The sequence below is a fragment of the Chelonoidis abingdonii genome, chromosome 2 (assembly GCF_003597395.2).
Source record: "Chelonoidis abingdonii isolate Lonesome George chromosome 2, CheloAbing_2.0, whole genome shotgun sequence".
In the NCBI taxonomy this organism is placed as follows: domain Eukaryota; kingdom Metazoa; phylum Chordata; order Testudines; family Testudinidae; genus Chelonoidis; species Chelonoidis abingdonii.
The window spans coordinates 36,515,744-36,537,705 of record NC_133770.1 but is presented as its reverse complement, the minus strand read 5'-3'; the positions used below and the strand labels follow the sequence as shown (position 1 = coordinate 36,537,705).

The 21,962-nt window shown below is 46.8% G+C and overlaps 2 protein-coding genes across 5 annotated transcripts in view; both read left to right on the top strand.

Annotated features, from left to right (window-relative positions):
* Window positions 1-2,689, top strand: part of LOC116828155 (myosin-IIIa-like) — a 113,756-nt gene extending 111,067 nt beyond the window's left edge. The window contains exon 29 of the mRNA XM_032786182.2: window positions 1,275-2,689. Within this exon, the coding sequence (XP_032642073.2) occupies window positions 1,275-1,389 (115 nt within the window). The 3' untranslated portion in view covers window positions 1,390-2,689. The remainder of the gene's footprint in view (window positions 1-1,274) is intronic.
* Window positions 2,690-7,379: 4,690 nt separating this feature from the next.
* GAD2 (glutamate decarboxylase 2) overlaps window positions 7,380-21,962 on the top strand; it is a 57,612-nt gene continuing 43,029 nt past the window's right edge. Inside the window, exons 1-6 of one of the 4 annotated variants that reach the window (XM_032786228.2) lie at window positions 7,380-7,648; window positions 8,363-8,422; window positions 8,629-8,778; window positions 10,028-10,261; window positions 18,694-18,784; window positions 19,657-19,769. In XM_032786228.2, the coding sequence (XP_032642119.1) occupies window positions 7,573-7,648; window positions 8,363-8,422; window positions 8,629-8,778; window positions 10,028-10,261; window positions 18,694-18,784; window positions 19,657-19,769 (724 nt within the window). In that variant the 5' untranslated portion in view covers window positions 7,380-7,572. Of the gene's footprint in view, window positions 7,649-8,362; window positions 8,423-8,628; window positions 8,779-10,027; window positions 10,262-12,644; window positions 12,752-18,693; window positions 18,785-19,656; window positions 19,770-21,962 lie in introns of those variants that run through there. The other 3 variants (XM_032786229.2, XM_075062279.1, XM_032786230.2) reach the window with 3 other exon arrangements.

The following is a 21,962-nucleotide window of genomic DNA, read 5'->3' as shown; positions in this document are numbered from 1 at the left end:
GTGGACAGACCTCCTTGCTGTACATCTTTGGAACTCAAACTTTTTGTCAAACAAAAGCAAAATCTAAAAGTTACATTTCTGTTTTAGTTAGGATTGTTTGGCTCTATGCCAGACTTTAACCCTGGTTTTGTCAGCTGAGACACCTGGTTCTTGATGGCTTCTTTTTTTTCCCTATTGCACTGAACCAACACATGGCCCTACAGCTTCTGCTTGATACCAGTATGATAGACAAGCAAGGAAAAATCCTGAAGGGAAAACCTGGTTCATCAGCCTTCTTCCTACATAGATTTTTCAGGTCATTAATTGCATGTGACCTTTTGCCTCTTCACTCAAAATGCTTTTGAGATATGCACCAGTAGGTTAGGGGCCTGATTGTGCTCTCACTTAAATCAATGAGATTTCTGCCACTTAATGCAAGGCATAAGAATGCATGGCTTATTATTATGCTCTGATCTGATGTTAATCTGCAGTAACTGGAGTAACTCCCGATCTTCTGTGTGTAACTGAGAGCAGAATTTACCTCCTGTTCATGGTTTATTCCTTAAGTATCAACTGCAGTTTGACATGCAGTGGCCACTTCAGTTGGGCTTCTTGTGTGAGTAAGGCGAGTACGATTTAGTCCTAAAGAAAGTGAACGCTTGTACTTGTTTGTTGCCATTTCGGACTCTACACTGCACCCCTAAGTGTAGCTCAACAGACATTTCAGTAGTTATTTCAAAGTAATATATACTTTTCAAACAATGGTTTTATGTTTAATCATAGGAATTACTTCAGTTCAGTTAGCCAGGTCTGCTGTCTAAATGGAAGACCAGCTTTCAAAAATGCAATTTGCCACCTGAAAATCATGAGCGGGGTTCCATACTGTGACCTTTGCAGTGTCCAGTCTGAAACAGTGTGACAGACCCTCAGCAGGTATAGAGCAGGAGTAGCTCCATTTATGTCAATGGAGCTACCTGATTTACACTGGCTGACAATCTGAGCCAATGTCTAATAGGCAAGAATTACCCCCAAAGCCTGGCCTGTTATCCTGACATTATTACTATGTCCTTAATAATTCCTCCCTTTTTTGAAAAAACATGTTTTCTTTGAGCATTCCTTTGTTCTGCAAAAATGTATTTGCTCTGGGATGCCAGCTCTATTCGGCAGAGTGCGGAGAGGCCTGGAAAAGGCAGCTGTTTTTGCTGAGGGTGAAAGTTAAGCAATCGATTAGCAGTATTTGCTGAAGTAAATGTTTTGACTTTAATTTCTAAAGCGTTTCTGCATTTAATCCCTAGGTCAAGAGTTGCAGAGAGCCCCCTGGACGAGAAGAAAACTGAAGATAACCCCTATGACTACAGAAAACTGCTGCGGAAAACCTCTCAGCGCCGGCGCCTTATCCAGCAGTTTTAGCTGTTGCTGCCATTTGGCTTTTATTAGCATAATTTTTTTTATGATTTTGTACTGTATGCTTTTTTTTGGTATTGTTATCTCTAATATTTCAGGTTTACAGTGAATATGCATTATTGTAGTTTATAGCCCAACACTATTTTAAAAGGACACTGTCAGGTTACAAATTGTAAATTTAAAAAGAATCTTGCTGATGTTACTTCTTAATATATTTTAGATTACTAAAATTGAAATAATTTTTAAAAACAAATGTACTTACTGTATATTGTTTTCCTTTTTACATTTCTCTCATCTTATACAAAATAGACTAGTCAGTTTCTCTTTTGTTTATAGTCATTTCCTAGTCAACTGAGTTTTCAGGTTCCCATGCACTAGCACAATGCTAGCACACCAGCACAAAACGATTTTTTTTAAATAAATTACTTCACTGGATTTTTCTAAGAATTCCAAAGAAGAATTTCTTTTGGTTTTAAGTCTACAATACCTAAATTTTGGGCCACATCTGCATGTGACAAGTGTCCCTTTAATACAAATGAATGTAAATTTTTGTTTGGTAGTATATTATATATCAATTTATTTTCTTATTGACTTTAACTACAGTAAAGCTACTGAGGGAAGGTGTTTAAAGGACAGTATAGGATGTATATTCTTTACCTTGGAAATGTTTATATACAGGGAAATAAATCTTGTTTGCTTTGTTCTCCTTTTGAAATTTGCATTGGATTTTTAGGACTCTTAATCTCAGAGAAACTGAGAAGTGGCTAGGAAAATGTGGATTGGTCTGTTGCTGCCTAAAATGCAAAAATCATTCTTAATTCCACCAGAAGTGTATTGGGTACAAAGTAGCCACCAGTTTTTTCAAAATTTCACCCAAATTCCTATTTTTAAAGAAATTATTTTAGAGAAAGGATGTAGATAACTGGAACATTCACATGTGTGATTGACAGTGATTAACAGTTGCATGTTCTGAGCTGCCAGGCAAGAATGGCAGATTTTACCAGGCCAATATTCTGAGCAGTGTAAGAGATGAATCCTGCTCCCTTACTCAGGCCAGGTGTCTTATTGCAGTGATTACTGGTGGGAGTAAAACCAGCAGGGCAGAGCTCTGCACAAACTATCTTTAGACACTTCTGGCACTCTAATTTAGCTCTCTTTCCATAGACATGTAATTGATGCTTCGTATTTTTACAGTAGTTAAAAGATTAAAAGCCATGTTTAAATTGCTGCAGTGTACAATGTGCTAGAAAACATTGGGTTTGATTTTTAAAGTCCTCTTAAAATTGCTCTCCCCATTATTACAATGGCAAAATAAATAAACAATACAAAAGTCAGGGACAGGCTTGGCTGCATTTGAATTACTCCTAGCAGAGGTGCAATGATGAGTGTGTGGGTGGAGGTAGATTGAGACAGGAGGAGAGGAGAGAAGAGCAGTCACTTTACACTGAAACTCAGCTTGGTATTTCCTCCACATTGCCTTACATGGGGGCATCAGCTGGAAATTGGGAGGGATCAAAGCAGATCTGTTATTTCACACAAAGAAACCACAGGGCTGATATTCTTTCTTTTCCTGTCAGGCTTATTCTCTAAACTGCTGAAGGCATTTCAGTGAGACCAATGCCTAGAATGTTATTAGTTAGCACCACTGCGTGGATTAACACCCAGGTCTACCAAAAGGGGAGTGGGTGCAAGTCAAGATGCAGTAAGACCCTCCACTGAACTGAGTATTAGGTGAGTGAGGCCTATCAACAAAGCCTTAGCCTCTGGCCGTGGCCCTTTCTCGCCCTCCAGTTCTCTTAAGCTTTGCTGTGTGGATGGAAAAATAATGATGTTGGGCAGATCAGACTAAACACAATTTCACCCTACCTCTCCCTTGTCCATATCTCCTACATGCAGGGGGGTTGCTTACACTGTCTGCCATGCTGGCAGGATTAAAAGGATGGACCTGAGATGTATCTGCAGAACAGAGCGCGGGTCGGCCTCTTCCCAGGAAGATTCTAGAGAACACTTCAGGGTGCATGTCTGTGTTGATGGCCCACATAGAGAACAGCTGGTGGCTGTCAATTTCATGCCTGCAATGCCATGCGAGGTGCTAGTGTGACAAGAGGGGCAGGGCAAAGAAGGCCTGTGACAGAGACTTTCCATAGAATGCTCCTAAAGATGGACTTTTACTGCTCAAGTGCCTGTACCTAGAAAGAGATGGGGAAAGAAGGAGATGCCTGAAAAGCTGCCACAAGGCGGATCATCTGGTGGCTTTGAGCTCTGCACTGTCTCAGAGGTAACTGTTTGCCACGGTCCTTATCCTAGGCAGTCAACACTAAGGCGCAAAGTTATGATAACCGCGTAGAGTTACAGAAGTGTTGGGTTGTGCGGGACAGAGGTTTTATTGTGCTGGGTCCTTGGCATGATCTGCTAGAGCCCATCTCTAACCACTCAGTGCAAGCACAGGCTGGCTCCCTGCGTAAGGCTGCCAGTTTTGTACTCTCAGAAAACCGAACACCCTTGCTCTGTTCCCCACCCTGCCCCTCCTCTGAGGCCCTGCCCCTTCTCTGAGGTCCCACCCCCACTCACTCCATCTCCCCTCCCTGTCACTCACTCTCCTGACCCTCACTCACTCATTTTCACTGAGCTGGTTCAGGAGGTTGGTGTTGGGAGGGGGTGAGGGCTCCAGCTGGGAGTGCAGCCTCTGGAGAGGGGACAGAAATGAGGAGTTCAAGGTGCAGGAGGGGGCTCTGGCCTGAGGCGGGAGTTGGGGTGCAGGAGGGGGAATAGGCTCTGGATTGGATATGTGGGTTCTGGGGTGGGGCCAGAAAAGAGGAGTTCAGGGTGTGGTAGAGGGCTCCAGGCTGAGACAGTGGGTTGGGATGCAGGACAGGGTGATGGCTCTGGGGGATGAGCGTGGGGGAATTAGGATTTGGAGGGCAGGAGGGGGATCAGGGCTTGGACAGGGAATTGGGACGTGGGGGAGGTCAAGGGTGCAGGCTCCAGATGACGCTTACCTCAGGCAGCTCCCAGAAGGAGCGTCATGTTCCCCCCACTGGTTCGTAAGCAGAGGCACAGCCAGGCAACTCTGCGCACTGCTCCATCTGCAGGCACCACCCCCACAACTCCCATTGGCCACAATTCCTGGCCAATGGGTGCTGTGGACAGGGGCGACTCCAGGCACCAGCACACCAAGTGCATGCTTGGGGCGGCAAGCCACGGGGGGCGCTGTGCTGGTCGCCACGAGGGTGGCAGGCAGGTTGCCTTCGGCAGCATGCCTGTGGAGGGTCCGCTGGTCCTGCAGCTTCGGCGGACCTCCTGCAGGTGTGCCGCCGAATCCGCGGGACTAGGGACCTCCCGCAGGCAAGCTGCCGAGGGCACCCTGCCTGCCATGCTTGGGGTGGCAAAATACCTAGAGCCGCCCCGGCTGCGGAGCTGGCACTTGGAGCCCCCTGGCTGTCCTTAGGTGTAGGTGCCGGAGCGAGGATATGACGCTGCTTCCAGGAACCCCACAGAACCAGGGCAGGCAGGGAGCCTGTCTTAACCCCCCACCCCGGACCAGACTTCTAACTGCCCAGTCAGCACCGCCACCAGGGTCCCTTTTCAACCGCTGTTCTGGTGGAAAACAAGACCTCTGGCAACCCCAGGTCACCAGCAGCGCACAGGAGCCCACTCAGCATTGTACCTAACCTGCAGGCCTGGAGCAGACAAAGGCCTGGAGCACTGCTGGAAAGAGCCACCAGCCCACAGTGGTCAGGCAGGATTCCCAGTGTGGTCTGTGGGGAGCTGCCATCCCCAAGCTAGGCTGGCCTCCCATTCTCCTCCACAAGGCGCTGAGCTCAGGAAGGGCTAAGGTGACCAGATGTCCTGATTGTCAGGGGTTTTTCTTATATAGGCTCCTATTACCCTCCACCCAGCTGGATTTTTCACACTTGCTGTCTGGTTCCCCCTAGGAAGGGCCCTGGCACTTGCAAACCCAGGGGACACGGCGGACTAACAACCCCCCGGGGATGGGGGCTGCTCCTCTTAGCCGAACAGCGCAGGAATTGCCAACGCCGCCTGGGCCCCTGTCTCCGCCCCGCGCAGCTCCAGCGGGCGATGAATGGCTGCAGTTCTGGCCCCCCTGGCGCGCTTTGCTCGGTGCGGCCGCCAGCGGGCAGCGCTCGCTTCCCCCGAGCCCCTTCCACGTGCGGGTTTTAAAGAGGCGGCGAGGGAGGAGCTGTGGCCACCTCTGAAGATCGGGCGCTGCGCAGGGCCGAGAGCCACCCGAGCCCAGTCTCCCAGCACCACGGGATGCCCGGGGCGGCCTCTCCCGCCGGGCTGGTTGGAGCGATTTCAGCAGCACCCGCGATTGCTCCTTCCGGGCCCGCTCCGGCTCTTCCCCAGCGGGGCTGAGGGACAGTGATACCCCGCACGGCCTGAGGTTTGCTCTGCTCCACCCCAGCCGAGGCGGCGACACGCCCTCGCTTGCGCTCCCTCTTGCCCCGCAGGTGCGGGACGAGCCGCGGGACGCCGGTGAAGGCTGGTTCGCGTGTGGCTTTTAGACAGGGGGAGCCCGAGCCGAAGGCCCTTGCAGCCAAGTCCCACAGTGAACGTCTGGCTTCACTCCCGCCGTGCTCAGCAGCAGTGCGGGGACGTGTGGGGCCCCCTCCTCCCGCCCCACGCCTCGCGGGGCGCTGCCAGGCCCCACTCCTGTGACTCGAGCGGCTCCAGTCTCGGCGCCCCCTGCAAGCCTGCGAGGGCCGGAGGGCGTGAGGGATGCAGCCCTGGAGCTCGGCTCCGGCTACGTGCTGCTGCCGTTTGCTCTGGCAGGCTCCGCGGGCGGGCCCAGAGGATGGGGCTTGGGCTGAGTCTGAACCGATTTACCCCGGTGGCAGCCGCTGCGTGCAGCCGAGGAGACAGACGGAGTGTGATGAACTGGAGCGAGACCGATCCACCTTCCGGATCATTGGCTTGGCTGGCGGCTACCCAGCTGATCTGGGGGTTGTCATCAAAGGGAGATGAATAGACACATCGGTCTGCAACCCGACGGCGTTTCTGGGCTAATAGAGCCGCGGATTAACAATGCCGCAGCCCCTGTCTCCGGCTATCGCCTCGCCGTATGGCAGGCTCAGAAAAGGCTCAAGTTGTAGCCGCTCTCCGGAGCCACACACAAAGGGACGTGCATGTCCAGCTGCGTTTCCGTGACACTGGGGGCAGGGGGCTGGTCCCCGCGTAAAGGAATAAACTGACTCAGGGAGGCCTAGAAATAGGCCGAGATTGGTTCTCTGTGTTTTGGGCAGGGGACTGAGCGAGCTGATGTTTTGGCGTCAGTGGGCACGGGCAGAGGAGGTCGGAGGTCTGATCTCGCAGCCTGGTGGCGGTGGAGGCCAGGCTGCGAGATCAAACCTCCGACTCCCTCTACCCGTGCCCACTGACGCCAAAACATCAGCTCGCTCAGTCCCCTGCCCTCTGGTCTTGAATGAAATGTGATCCCCGTCAGGCCAGGGCCCCCCGAGAGCCAGACACGCGTGGGATCGCCAGCCCCGGGACTCCCCAGTCGGTTCCTCTGTGCTCCTCAGCTTGCCCCTGTGCCAGCCTCTAGCTTTCAAGTGCCTCCCTCGAGCTGCCGGGTCTTTCTCCCCATTCCCCCCTGCAACTACCTGTACACAGCTCGCGTGGGGCGCGCCCGGCTCCCGAAGCAAGTGTGGCTGTGCTAAGGACCTGGCAGGCGTCCCACCAACCCCAGCCCCCGGACCGGCCCCGCAGCGCCCGCAGCTGAGCTCTGCACAGAGCCAGCGCGTGTCCAACAGCAGCTCCCAGACAGCAGCAGCAGCCCACAGCTCCAGGGGAGTCGTGACTCCGCACACCGCCCTTCCCCCGCCCCAGGGCACCCGGGCGGGCCGAGGGCTCTAGCTGGATAAAAGCGGAGCCACGGTAACCCCCGTTTGGCGGAGAGACGCGCGGAGCTGGAGAGGGAGCGGATCGGCACCATGGAGAGCGCCTAGCGTCCCTTTCCCACTTCCCGCGGCCAGCCCCGTCTTCCTGGCTGCTTCCAGCCTCCCTCTCTCCGGAACCCCCAGGGAGCGCCAGGGCGCCGCTGCCTCTCTTGGCGCCGGCGCACGCTGCCTGGCGCTTGCACACGGGGACACTCCCGCGCTGGGACTCTCCCTCCCACACAGCTCCTTGCAGCTCGCCGGCTCCTAGGCACTGTTGGCAGCTCCGCAGATGGCAACGCCAGGCTCCGGCTTTTGGTCCTTCGGCTCCGAGGAGGGCTCGGGGGACGCGGAGAACCCTGGCACAGGTAGGAGCGCGGAGCAGCGCTGGCTTCACCACCAGCCGCAGGAAAGTTCCCAGCCCAGTCCCGGGATGGGCTCCCAGCGCTACCTGCGCCCCGCATCCCATTCCCTGCCTGCAGCCAAGCGGGCTGGAGACCGGCTGGCCAGTTCATCGCCGTCCGTCCTGACCAGCAACGGAGCGCACACTTGGATGCGGATGAGGCAACGAATAATCACCTAGAGATACTCCAGCCACCACCCAGGGCAGCGCTGGCAAAGAGAAACGCAGCGGTCCCAGCTCGCCTCGGACTTCGCAAGGGACTCGGGACCCAGAGCTGGGTTGCAGGGCAGCTTTATTGCAAAGCCTTGGCTCCAGCTAGAGCTGGACCAAGGTGCCGCAGGATTCTCCAGGGCAGGAAGGAGCGACGCCAACATAAACCTGAGTCTACTCCAGGGGGGCTTTTACCTGGCTGGGGGGGTGTCTCTTTGGGGCGGGAGAGGAAGGCGAGAGGGAGGAGAAGGGTTGTGCTGTCTCGGGGGGGTATTAAGGAAGTTGTGTTCTGTGTTACCCGGAATGTGTTTGCTCTTCGAGTTCTGAAAGTTAGACAAGAGGGACAGTTCCCACCCAGGCATCTAGCCTGGAGCAAGACCAGGACACCTGAGCCACGCCGTTTCCGAGATGACCCTGCAGAAGGTATGGTACAGCCCGGATAATTTACGCAGACCTTTTTCTCTTCCAGCAAAAGCGTGGTGCCAGGCTGCCCAAAAGTTTACGGGAGGAATTGGAACCAAACTCTGCGGTAAGCGAGGGAAACTAGTGGTAGCAAATTTCATGAAAATGAGCAATAAGCAAAAAAGAATTCGCAGCCACCTGAGGGACCTTGGAGGCATTCTAAGTCCTTTTGTGCTGGTAGAGAGGGTTAGCGGATCGCGGCGGGGCCTGTAGTCCAGTCCCTCTGTTTTAAGAGCTGATGTATTTAGGCTGCGTCTTTTGTGCCATTGTTAGCTTTGCTGTATGGGGATGGAGAAAAGCCCATGGAAACCGGGGCGAAGGAGGGCCTGGGCTCAGCGGAGAAGACACCGGCCTGTACCTGCAACAACAAGCCCTGTAGCTGCCAGAAAGCGGATATTAATTATGCATTTTTACACTCAACAGGTAACGGTACCGCGTGTGTGCTTGTATGGAAAGCCATTCCTCCGACTTCTCAGCTGCTGGGCTTTCTCAGCCCACCCTAACCCTAGGGGCAGATCTCTCATACACACAAGGGGTGGAGAACCACAGACGAGCTAAATGATAGAAATTCTCAGGACTATTCTAGCACAGCAGGACTGCACGAAGGAAGGTTTGGGAAGGGGCTATATGGACAGCACAGAAATTGGGATTATCTATATAGATATGTGTCCGTGTAAACTCAATATTGCTCCACAATCGGGCCTGTCTGGGCTTGCTGTGCAATGGCTCTGCCGTTAAAGCCGAGAGGGTGTACACTCAGAAGAAGGGTTTCCCTGTGGGATAGGGTAGATGACAAACTTCTCTAAAACACCAGTAAGATATTCGGACTGGCTTGGCCTCTAAGCTGAGCTGCCCGAGGAAGACTGACGGCAGCTTTTGTTGAGAAACACGAAGCCAGTCGGGCTCACGATTTTTAATTCCAGACATTCTTGCCATATTAATGAACGAACAGCTCAGTCTTTCTGCTCCAGTAGATACCCCAGACCCCAAGGGGGATGTGCTGGTGAGAAATGGTCCCATTCGAACCACCAGCTGCTCAGGGTTCCCTTCTCCTGGCCCGTGGGGTCAAAGGACAACAAGCAGCCTTGATAATCTCCTACATATTTAACCGCTACAGGGCTACAAAGATACAATCACAAGAAATAGGGGTTTCCTGCACAATCCGGTTTAAATAAAGATACAAATCTGAATAAATAAACATGAGTAAATCAGAGCATAACGTATTATTTCACGGAAAGGCATTCAAGCATCACTAAGGTATTGCAACCCTCCCGTTTAACCAAACACAAAGAAGCTGTTTTATTGTGATGCTCTTCTGGGTCTTCCACTTGTGTCATTTACGGTACAGGTATTTACTTATTTTTCCCTGAAACTCTTTTCGTTGTTTCTTGTTCTTTTTTCTTTTTTTTTCAATGTTTTTAAAATCGGTCATAAAATGCATTTTTCCACACAAATTTCTAGTTAACAATGAATTTAGAGCTTGACCTATCCCCTAGAAAAACATATTTTTGAAATAAGGTCTCATCGGATTGCTTAACAAATTAAAAACCCGATCCTCCGCTCATTGAAGCCAATAGAAAAGCCCCAAAGTCAGTGGGGGCGAGATTGTGTCAAAAATCTGTACATTAAACAATAAACTGGAGCTAACATTTCATGTAATTCTCTCCCTCAGATCTTCTGCCGGCGTGCAATGGGGAAATAACAACTCTGTCTTTCCTACAAGATGTTATGGATATTTTGCTTCAGTATGTGGTGAAAAGTTTTGATAGATCAACAAAGGTTATTGATTTCCATTACCCAAATGAGCTCCTTCAGGAATATAATTGGGAACTGGCAGATCAACCACAGACCTTGGAAGAAATTTTGTTGAACTGCAGAACAACCCTAAAATATGCAATCAAAACAGGTAACGGCATGCTGAGATTCTAGTATGTGTGATTTTTTTACTATGTTTTAACATGTCACTTGCTGATCCTTGGAAAGTCCGTGAAGCGGGGATAGAATATTGCCCTGTGTGGCTTCAAGCAGTTATTGTAATTTGTAAATACATAACAGTAGATGAAAGAAAAGAAACTATTTCTTGGCGCTCTTAATATTTTCCTACGTGAAAATACAGTGTTACAGTGTAAGTACAACGATATACATTCTTCCTGATTGAAATGAATTGTCCCTGTCAATGGTGGAACCTGTGTATATCAATCGCTACGAAAATAGCATTCTCCCATCCCTGTGGCTCTTTTCGCACTAAATTTTTACATCGAGCACATTTTGGGCCCCCATCTTCCATTCTTTACGCTCTTCCATCCTAACCCGCTAATGGGGACCACATTCTGCGCTCGGTTACAACGGTATGAATTCGAAGCTAAACAAATGTAAACCCCGAATTTACACCGACATAGCAGAATCCACTCCCTGCAGTCCCCCCAATGAGTGCTCAGTTCACAAGGAATGCAGGATAGGGCCCCTGAAGCAGAGCTCTTCTAAGAAGAAAGTGTTACCGTTGACTGATGGGGTGGGGAGAAAAGAAGCAATTAATTAATTTGTCATCTAAAATTGCTATAAGAACCACACTAATGGAAGTTCTGAGCAGACAGCGGTATGTTGAAGCGATGTTATTTATACAAAAGGCCACCAACTCTCCTGTGTGCCAAGCGGATCGAGAGCTGGTGCTTCGGCTTTGCATCGCATAGCCCTGGCTTTGACCTCCACATCTCCACACAGTCTAAAAAGGCTGGGTGCAGAGAATGAACAATCCCGTTTTCCCGGAGAACGCGATCTGGCTGCCCGCTCCTGGGCTCCGTGTAAAAATAGGAGAATCTGGCGCAATGCAACGCAGAAAACATGGTTTTTCCCACTGGATTCTAAGCATGTAAAATAAGAGCTTGTTTAATGGCTATTTTTGTTATTGTCATGACCAAAAAATATTCCAGTTAGTTCTGATCTGTCCAGAGACAGCACCATTTGTCCCCTGCTCACGTCGTTATCTCCATTTAGGCAACCTGCCACATGAAAATGATATTCTCAGTGATGCTAAACAGAATTCAGCAAACTCTAGTGTGGACCCAGCCAATTAAATCCCACGGAATAAACAGAAAACAGAGGCTGCCTTTAGCCTCTCTTATACTGTTATTTAAAAGAACCATTTGTAGAGAAAACAAGGGTTCGAGAAGCTCCCACTGGCTTTTGAATTGCTGGGGAAATATTTTTTAAATAAATATAAATAATATTGTTAAGTATAAATCCTTTCAAAATGTGGGTCCAAAAATCTGAAGGAGACGATAATGTGATGTGCCTATCGGCTGTGCAGACTGCGGGAAACACAGCTGGTAGCCTTTTAACAAATCGGATGGAGTGAAATAGACCCGATCCTGATCCACTGGAGTCTTTGGCAAAACTCCCATTGAGTTCAAAGGGACAGGATCGGTCCGGTGTTTTCACTATTTGATTCTGATGTCACCAAAGCTTCCCAAAAAATATCCGGGCAACATATATAGAAAATAATTGAAGTAGTTACATTTGGTGGAACTCCTGGTCTGGTGTCGCAATATGGCATAGGAAACCACTATTTAACGGGTTTAGAACAAACACTTGAACCCGATTCAGAGAGGATCTGTTAGGCTCGCTCTACTAGTATACAAGTGCAATTTGCATTACGCTTCAGTGCATATCGACGCAATAAAATTACTGTGAACTTGTACGTATACAATTCCTTCAAAATAATCTTACTCTTTCCGTTGTGCCATAGAAATGTGGGGAAATTTCCCCATTTGTAGTTAAAATATACAGAAGAATTATACTTAAAATTACATTTTCAAAGTTCAAATGACTGCAATGACCATTTAAAAAAATTAAAACATTTCTTTGTTTATTTATTTTAAATAAAGCTGTTTGCTAGGGCTTCTGTTAGTTTCACCAAGCAAGTGGTCAGGCTAGTACCCTGGTTGTGGAAGAAAACGGGACCAAGAGAATGCAGCTCCAGACACCCTTTGAGTGTGATTGTATTCCCCTGATGTGATTCCTTGGCTCAGGGCTATCCATGTCCGCTCAGTCTCGCTGATCAGGAGTGTAGTACCCTCTGGGTTCTTCCAAAATGTCAGGCACGTCAAAGCAGCCGCAAGAAACTGGCAGTCGGATTTCGTTTGCACGTTTCACGTATACACGCCTGTCTTATTACCTGTCTCGTTTGAATAGTAATACTATTTAGCCTGGTAAAACAATTGTCATTTCGCTGCTATTAGGAGGCTTCTTGATACCTCAAGGAGCCATTTCATACGAATCTCAGGCTGGCACTACGTTTACACCAAAGCCCTTTCCCCCGTGTGATATATACTTTGAGTTGTACCACGAAATCGTTGCCGTTGCGGGTGAAAGGGTCGCTGTGCCAGGACTACAGGATGTAAGTAACGAGCCTGACCGCAATATGCGGTGTTAGGCAAATACACAAGGCAGGGCAGGGTTGGAAACGCTGTAACTTTCTGGAGCTTTTTGTCACGACTGTTGTGGCAACGGTCCAGCACCGCAACTAAACATCGCCCATATGCAGCTCCACTCGCAATAGACAAAGGCACCGGGCGTCCGCCCAGAACGGCGAAAAAGCGCCTGTGTCAAACAGATCGGGGGAGTCCGGCCGAAGAACGTGCTTCGCTACGTTAAGGCTTTCGGGGGAGTGTACAGACGAGGGCATGTCAGTTGGACTGAGGCTCGGTTCACCCTCCGAACGGGATCCCTAGACGTCTGACCAGCAGACCCTTGCTGAGCCTCGGAGCTCATCTGCTCAGCTAGAGAGACCGTTTTCTGAAGCAGGAGCGCCTGCCTGCCTCCCTTCAGCCCCGCACTTCGCGTTTGCTAGCTTAACAGAGGAGTGAAGGCTGTCTCTCTAACCGGAGGAGGCGTGTATTTCAGCAGCAGCCTCCGCTTAGCAGAGAGGGGTCTGCCAATATCCGTTCTGAGCTGCTGGGTGAATTTAGCATGGGATCCTCGAGAAAATACCCTGAAGCAGCCTTTAGCTAAGCAGAGTAGAAGTGCTTGTGCCTGTGCTTGCTAAGGGCTCAGAGGAAACAATTGGTAATAACTGCAAAGAGTCCTGTGACACCTTATAAATTAACAGACCTATTGGAGCACGAGCTTTCCTGGGGGAAAGCTTGCTAATAAACAATTTAATTGATTAATTGAACCTCCTATTCTGCAGCCAGATCCGGTTTCCCAGGCTTTATTCCTGAGGACTATCTGCTCGAGTTGCTTATTCTATGGGTTGATTATCAATATTAAAAATTCACTGTGTATTGCTTAATTGCGATTGGTTAGATATGTCACGTGGTATTTTCCCCGCTTCTCAACTGGATAAGTGCGTCGGTACAGGTGCGTCTGATCCAGATTCTTATGTTTGTTCAATTAAAATTCAGCTTCTGGGAATACTGGTGTATGTAGCATTGCAATTCAATTTCCAGAGTTTGCTGGAGTTTAAAAAATAATGGAGATTCCAGACAGTGAGCAGACTAAGAACTAGTGTTTGTCCAGCATTGCTGTTGGTCGGTGCTATTTGCTAGTTAGCAGGTAGTAAATACAAAAGGTTCATGAAGGTGGCCAGAGCAGGTTGATTTACAAAGCGGAATGGCTACCAGAGGATCCGTGTGTGTGTCTGTATTAGAGGGCAACAGAAGACAGTAAATAAATAACAGAGAATACAAAGGGTGAAAGTGTTGCCAGCTGGGGCTATCAGTGCTCTGGGGTTATATTGCGTGCTCTGACTCGGGCTCATGTGTTACCATGGGCACATTACTTACATCAGTTTGTCCATCTGTAAGATGAGGATAGTACTGGGGCTTCTGGATTTCACAGGTGTGCTTTGCAGCTTGATTAGTGTCTTTATCGTGCATTGAGCTCCTTGGGTGGCAGAGAAATATGTCCAAATGATCTATTTTTAAGTTAATAAATCCAGCAGACAATGGTATTCCCCTGTTTCCTCTTGAACCCACCCCAGATTCAGATTACTTACAGTCCCCTCTTTCAGTTAGTTGTTAAACAATGTTGATAGCCATGCATTGAGGTAGGAGAGCACTACTCTACTGCTTTTTACTAATGCCTCAAGCAAGATCTGCTTATATGATCAAGGTTTAAATGACACTAGAATTTATTTCGGCCATCCAATAGGGTGAAAGAACTTTACAGTCTCTCTAGGACCTTAAGCAGTCCCAATAACAGAGAAATACAAGCATCTATGGTCAGAGTCAGATTATCTCCTCTCCTGTTATAAGTGGAGAGCAGGGCCCAAATTTTGCTGAAGCGATGGCAAGTGAAAGCATCATTCTCCCTGCTTCCTTTGCTCCGAGGATATTCCTGTGAGAAGGCTGTATATATGCAGGACTCTGTGGTTTCAAAGGGAGTGTGGGTGAGCCAGCTCCAGGTAGAGCTGGGGAAGAACCTGTCTCTGCAGCATCACCCCTCTGAAAACGTGTGGGAATTTCCACAGGTCCCCCAATAAGACTAGCCCTGTCAGTACAGCTTACAGAACATCCTGTTCCACACTATCCAACATCGACAAAGGCAGGGGTTGTTTGGCCCAGCTGTGGATGAGGAAAATGTTGAGCACATGGTTACTCAGGGAGCTGTGCTCATAGACTCATAGACTCGTAGGTCAGAAGGGACCAATATGATCATCTAGTCTGACCTCCTGCACAAAGCAGGCCACAGAACCCTACCCATACACTTCTATAACAACCCCTAACACATGACTGAGTTATTGAAGTCCTCAAAATTGTGGTTTGAAGACCTCAAGCTGCAGAGAATCCACCAGCAAGAAGCCGACCCCATGACCACGCTGAAGAGGAAGGGCGAAAAAACCTCCAGGGCCCTGCCTATCCAAACCTGGAGGAAAATTCCTTCCCCGACCCAATATGACGATCAGCTAACACCCTGAGCATGTGTGGCAAGACTCACTAGCGCAGACCCAGGAAAGGAATTCTCTGCAGTAAACTTCTAGATCCCATCCCATCCAACATCCCACACAGAACGCATTGAGCAGGACTTATCTGCTGGGATAATTAAGATCAATTGCCCAAATTGAAACTAATCCATCAATTCATCACCCCTCCATATACTTAATCAAGCTTAGTTTTAAAAGCCAGAATAAGGTCTTTTGCCCCCACTGACTTTTTCCCTCGGAAGGGTGTCCCAGAACTTCACTCCCCCTAATGGTTAGAAACCTTCGTCTAATTTCAAGTCTGAATAACTGTCCTGAATATCCAGTTTGTTACCGCATTTGTCCTTGTGCCTACATGTAGTGGCTAAGCTAAATAGATTCTCTCCCATCCCTGAACGTTAATCCCCTGAATAATTTATTATAGAGCAAGCAATATCCCGCGCAGCCTTCTTTTGGCGCAGGCCTAAAACAAGCGAACAAGCTCTTTGAGTCTCCTTTCATAAAGGCAGGTTTCCATTCCTCGGCATCATCCTAAGTAGCGCGTCTCTGAACCTGGTTCCAGGTTTGAATTCATCCTTCTTAAACAATGGGACACCAGAAACTGCACACAAATATTCCAGGTGGGGTATCACCAAGCCCTTATATAACGGTACTAAACACCTCCTTATCCTTGCTAGGAAATACAATCGCCTGAATGCAGCCCTATCAAACCCGCATTTGCTTTTTTTAAACGGCCATAATCGCATTTGGCGGCTCATAGACATTCCCGCTATCAAACAGTCACCCGCATGGTCCTTCTCCTCCTTCCGTTGCTTCCAACTGATGGCATCCCAATGTATACTTAAATTCTGTATATATAATCACTAAGTCATAACTTGCAATTTCACTATTATGATTTCATCCTATACATTATCCATGTACAGGTGGTCCAGATCTTCAGTATTGTATCGCCGGTCCTTCTCCGTGTTAGCAATACCCACTTTGTGGTCGCCGCAAACTTATAGAATTCCGCTCTTGTCAAGTCAGTATAAAAAGGTAAATATATCAGTCCCAAAATGATCTTGAGGACTCCACTAGTAATCTTCCAGCCTGCAAGTTACCTTCAGTATGACCCGCTGAGTCCTCCCTTTAAACTAGTTCTTATCCACTTACAACTTTCATATTCATCCCCTTTCCATTAACTAACATGTTCCCATGCGGAACCGGTCAAATGACTTATGAAATCGAGGTAAATAGCTTAGCACGCTTCCTTTGTCTAGGAATTCCGTCACCTTCTCAAAGATGGAGATCAGGTTGTTGGCACGATTACCCTTAGTAAATCCCATTTTGGCAATTCGTCCAATTACCACTTACTCAGTGTCCTTAACTACGTTCTCCTTTAAATTTTTTCCAAAGACCGTATCTACGACGTCAAGGCTAACAGGCACTATATTACCCGGATCACTTTTTTTCCCTTCTTGAAGATAGGACTACGTAGCAATGCTCCTTTCCCCCGCGTACGGAAACCCCGAGTTTACCGATGATTAAAAATTATCGCTACGGGATCACAATTTATCGCCAGTTTTTGGATGGAGATTATCCGGTCCCTCCGATTTTGTCCCATTAAGCTGTTCAAGTTTGACCTCTACCTCAGATGCGGTAATATCCACCTCCATATCCTCATTCCCATTTATCATCCCTCCATCATCCCTAAACTCCCCACTAGTCTTATTAAAGACTGAGGCAAAGTACTTATTTAGATATTGGAGTGCTGTTATGGGAGACTGGAGGTAGGGATTGGCAGGAGACACTGGGTTCTAAAGAAATGCACCAGAACTCTGTTTTCTCCCAGGATTTTGCCATAGACTCCCAGCTGGACCCCCAGGATTTTTCCCAGACTTTCTGTCAGTTTTCCTGAGGGAGGAGATGATTTGACCCTTAATTGTTGAAAGCTACCACAGAATATCACATCTTTGGTGAGGCTGGAATTCACTTGCTGGTGGAGAGCCTGAGCAAGGTCCTCCCATATTGCAGAATATCTGTGGAATCCTTGTGTGGCTGGAGCAGTATAGCCATGCAAGTCATAATGGGAAGTTCCGAAACCCCCTGAGCATTAGTGGAATAGGCTCTGTGCCAGCTTCAAAGATAGAGGAAAGCATTGATGATTGACCAGAGAAAGGGGTCAAGGATCTGTGCTTATGCTGTACCAGTGGTCAGCAATCCTTGCGTAGAAGGTGTGGGCTGCTATGTCCCTGGATTATGGGATGGGGGGAATTGGATTTTGTTTCCAACTCTCAACCCAGGCTTACTTCCAGCCACAAAGCCCAATTACTCAGCCTTTGTGTGCTGTGAGTTGGGGGGCAGGTGAGTAATTCTCAGCACAATTCTTTTAGCCATGTGTATGTGCCTAATAACAGACCACTAGAAACTAGGAGACAAGTTTTCTCTTGGCATTTCCTCAGTCGCCCTGCTGTGTTTTATCTTTCCCATGAGGTCAGTACCAGTCTGCAGTCCTTGGGTTATTTTCTAAGCAGGAACACTTTCCTTTGAATGAGATGATATTTACGTAATTGTTAATCTTTCAAAAATCTTGCTAGTAACAAAGCCATGTAACTCTAAATACGGGGGCAGGACATGACTAGTCAAGTGAGCTCTAATGAGTTATTTGTATTCCCAGTTTCAATAGCTCTGGGCATAGTTTTGAAATATAATATCTGATAGGAGGTTAGATAAATCCAGAAATCAGCAAGAGAAACCTTGTAAATGGACTACCCAGCCCATGGAATATATTTTCACATATCATTCTGACATAGCAGCAATGTTCCCTTTTGTCGGGTTTATTTAAAATCACAATTATTTATAATTGTATTCTGACAGTGGAGAAATGACAAATATTACCACAGTCCATGCCATATTTGCACAATCATCAGCCTCTGAGTCATGTTCAAAGCAGTCAGCAAAGTGTTCCATTTTCTCATTTTGCCCTGTCTTTTATCATCATTAGCCATTCATCACTGATGCTGTTATAAGCAGTGGCAAGCACCTCAGATGGTGTGTTGTGCCTTTCAAACGTAGCCCAAGCAAAAGCACAGTCAGTGACAACATGCGACACACATGCAGCGGCGAATAGCTATTTTAGTGCAGTAACACTAATTTTCAATACAAATGGCCAGAGCTTGTAATTCCAGTACAATATAATTTCAGTACAAATGACAGATCTTATAATTTCTAGCTCTACTTCATTGTTCCTGTTTTACTTATTTTGAAATAAGGAAGGGGAAAATAATCTCCCCATTACAAAGATCTGTTGTTGTTGTTGTTTCACACATTGATGATGCTTTTCCATCGTGTAAAAATCCTGAGATAAATACACCAGTCAGTACTGAGCAATTTCATTCTGCTTCATCAGACTTCTGATACATTTTTTCCATTTTATGCAGGGCATCCTAGATATTTCAATCAACTTTCAACTGGACTGGACATGGTTGGATTAGCTGCAGACTGGCTGACATCAACAGCAAATACTAATATGTAAGTAGCCGAATTTGCCACTATCATTATCTAGGTTGATTTTAAAATTAGATTCTGCAGTATTTGCTGTAGCTGTAGGTAAAAGAAAGCCTTTTATGTGAAACTAGCAGGAAAAACATTTGTCTGCCTTTTATATTTTAATACAGCCATCATGTTATTTTAAAACTGCTTTGTATATTGTCTCCCATAAAAAAAATGCATCGCATAAATAAAATAACAGCTCTAATAAAATTTCTGCAAGTAAAGGGGAAAATATTTTTGTGTTTTGCATACATAGATACCTTAAATGTGAAATGGAAACACAAATAGATGCTGTTAGATAAATAGACTTGCTGACAAAAGAACCTGACCTTGCAATCCTTACTCACGTGGGTTAGTGCCCATTGGTTTCAGTGGGACTATCCAAGTGGCGAAGGGCTGCAGAGTCAGACCCAAAGTTCATTTGTAAGGCTCCTGGCCTATGAAGTGTGGTATGCATATCTTGCTTTATGCACCATGTCTCATTGACTTCCGGGAGACTATATTTGCATGTGAGGTGAAGGACCTCGTTCTGGTCAATCGCTCTTGAATACATTGTAATAATGTGAGCCCCTGTCCTGCAGGAAGCTGGGCAAGCTCCACTCCTGCTAAAGTCAGTGGGAACGGAGTCCTCGGCACCTCACAGGAACGGGGTTGAAAACATTTAAACTTCAAGGCAGAAAGAAAGTAATCAAATATACTGCAAAATATAGTTCTCTGCACTGTACACTATACCGTATCTATACATGATATAGATTCAGGATTTGACAATGGAAACAATTGTGTAGATATTTTAAGTAGTAAATTAATGTTTTAAATAAAGAGAATAAAATATGGCCATTACTACATTTCAGGTTCACCTATGAAATTGCTCCTGTGTTTGTACTTTTGGAATATGTCACGCTAAGGAAAATGAGAGAAATGATTGGCTGGCCAGGGGGCTGTGGCGATGGGATATTTTCACCTGGTATATGATATTTCAAGCTTTCTTTGTGTTTCAGACAATACTGTGATAGACCTCATAACTAATCTAGCTAAAGAGTCAATACAGTGAAATCCACAGTTTCAAGGGGTCACTCACTAATACCAACCGCTGTCCTCTGTTGGATAAAAGTACTGCATATTTATGAAATTCAGGGATGTGATTATTAGGGATTTAATGTCTGTCACTGTTGAATATTCCCTTCAAGCGAATTGTGCTGCATTATGAACAGCAATAGTAGTGCATGGAAAACTTAATCAGAAGAGACATTCGCCCTGCAGTTCTGCTATGGTCCTACTTTCTTATGGATTACATAAAATAAAAGACTATAGTGTTATAATGAGACACAGAAACACTCCAATGCCCTCCATAGTTACAGTAGAAATTTAAGTGAGCAGGAAAATGTATCATCCCTATCAGTAAATACAAAGCCTGGGCAAGATCCTGCAAAGCCTTATGTATGTGAATAATTTTACAGGGGTGAGTTGTTCTATTGAGTTCCATGGGACTTCTCATGTGAGTAGTTATTCAAGTGTGCAAGTGCTTGCAGGATCAGAGCCTTAGCTTCTTCAAGGCAAATCAATAAGTCAAGAAATGAGTATGATTAACTATAGAGGAAACACTGTCAGTGCCAAGCACTATTTCCATGAGACATCTGATTTTTTAGCATGCCATTTAATCTTTTGCATTACACTCTTCTTCACTTCCCATTTTACTCTGAAACTTTATTAGTTAAAATTACTTATGTATTTATCTCCCAAAGCCACAGAAACTATCCAGAAAAGGGACAAAGACTTAGCACTGTATGGATTACCTTTGTCAATTTCACAGCAACAGAATGACCTCTGTGGGAGGAATCTGTTCTGGAAAGAAAGGTTCAGTGGTCTCACAGGGGGAAAAAGGATGTTTTGACTATCTCCTGATGAGTAGACTGCACAGCTAATCATCACAGGTACTTCTGAGCCCGTCACATACACTGAGTGTGAAGTTTATTCCTGTGCAGAGGACCAGTGCAAAGTCCACATCACATGCCACTCAAGGGGGCTTAAGCAGGCTCATGGGCCTTGTTCTGGCCCTTTGCACAGAGGTGAATTTTAAACACAGTGAGAGCAGGAAATTTATATTAGTTATTAATGAGTATTTAAATAGCACTATATGATCCTGACCTCATTCCTACTGAAGCAGGGGGAGTTTTGTTCCATAATGCACAGGAACCTGCTGCTGTTCATGGGCATTACTGTGCCCGCTCACAGCCAAAGCACTTCACATACTGAATGTGAAAACCAGAAAGAGATTAAGTAGGCAAACTGCAGTGCGATCAGCAATCGTGTACAGATCCTTCATTACACTAGCATCACTTTCCTTCTCCTGACATAAGGTTGGAGGACTGGATTGTGCCTTGCTGAAAGTCAATATTATACACGGCTCGATAGCTATTTGTAGACCATGGGTCAAATTCAGCCTGGAATATGTTAGTTCAATTCCCATGGAAGTCTCTGGACCAAATCAACTGTAGTGTAAATTACATGTTGAATGTTAAGGTGGTCAGAGAATGAGTGTAAGTGTTAAAGTTGTGTAGCTTGCACTGATTTGACATTCAGTGGGTTAGCAAGCAAGTGTAACATTCAGCAATCACAACTGAGGTGGATTAGCAATCAACAAGAGGGTATTATTGTTCTTATTCATTGTTTGCATCATGGTAGTGCCTGGAGGCTCCAATCAAGCTCGTAGCCTTGTTGTATGAGGCACTGTGCAAACACACAGTGAGAGAAAAGTCCCTGCCCCAAAGATCTAACAAACTAAATAGCAAAGACAGACAAAGAATGAGAGGGGAAACAGAGGCACGGAGCGATGAAGTGACTTGCCCAAAGTCATATAGCAGGTCTGTAGCAAAGTTGAGAACAGAAGGCCATTAGACAATGCTGCTTCCTCTAAGACAAGCAAAGATAAGATGAAGCAAAGGGACTCTACAGCCAGGTACCACTTAAACCCCTCACGTCTATTTTCTGACCAACTTTATACTCAATGTGCCATTTACACCATTGTTTATATCACATCTGAATTTGTCTCACTGCCTCTAAAAGCTTCCTCTAGATTAGAGGATTTCACCATGTGATGGTGCCATACTAGTTAACAGTATGTCCTACTAACTAGTTGTATTCTACTACTCTAGGTTTT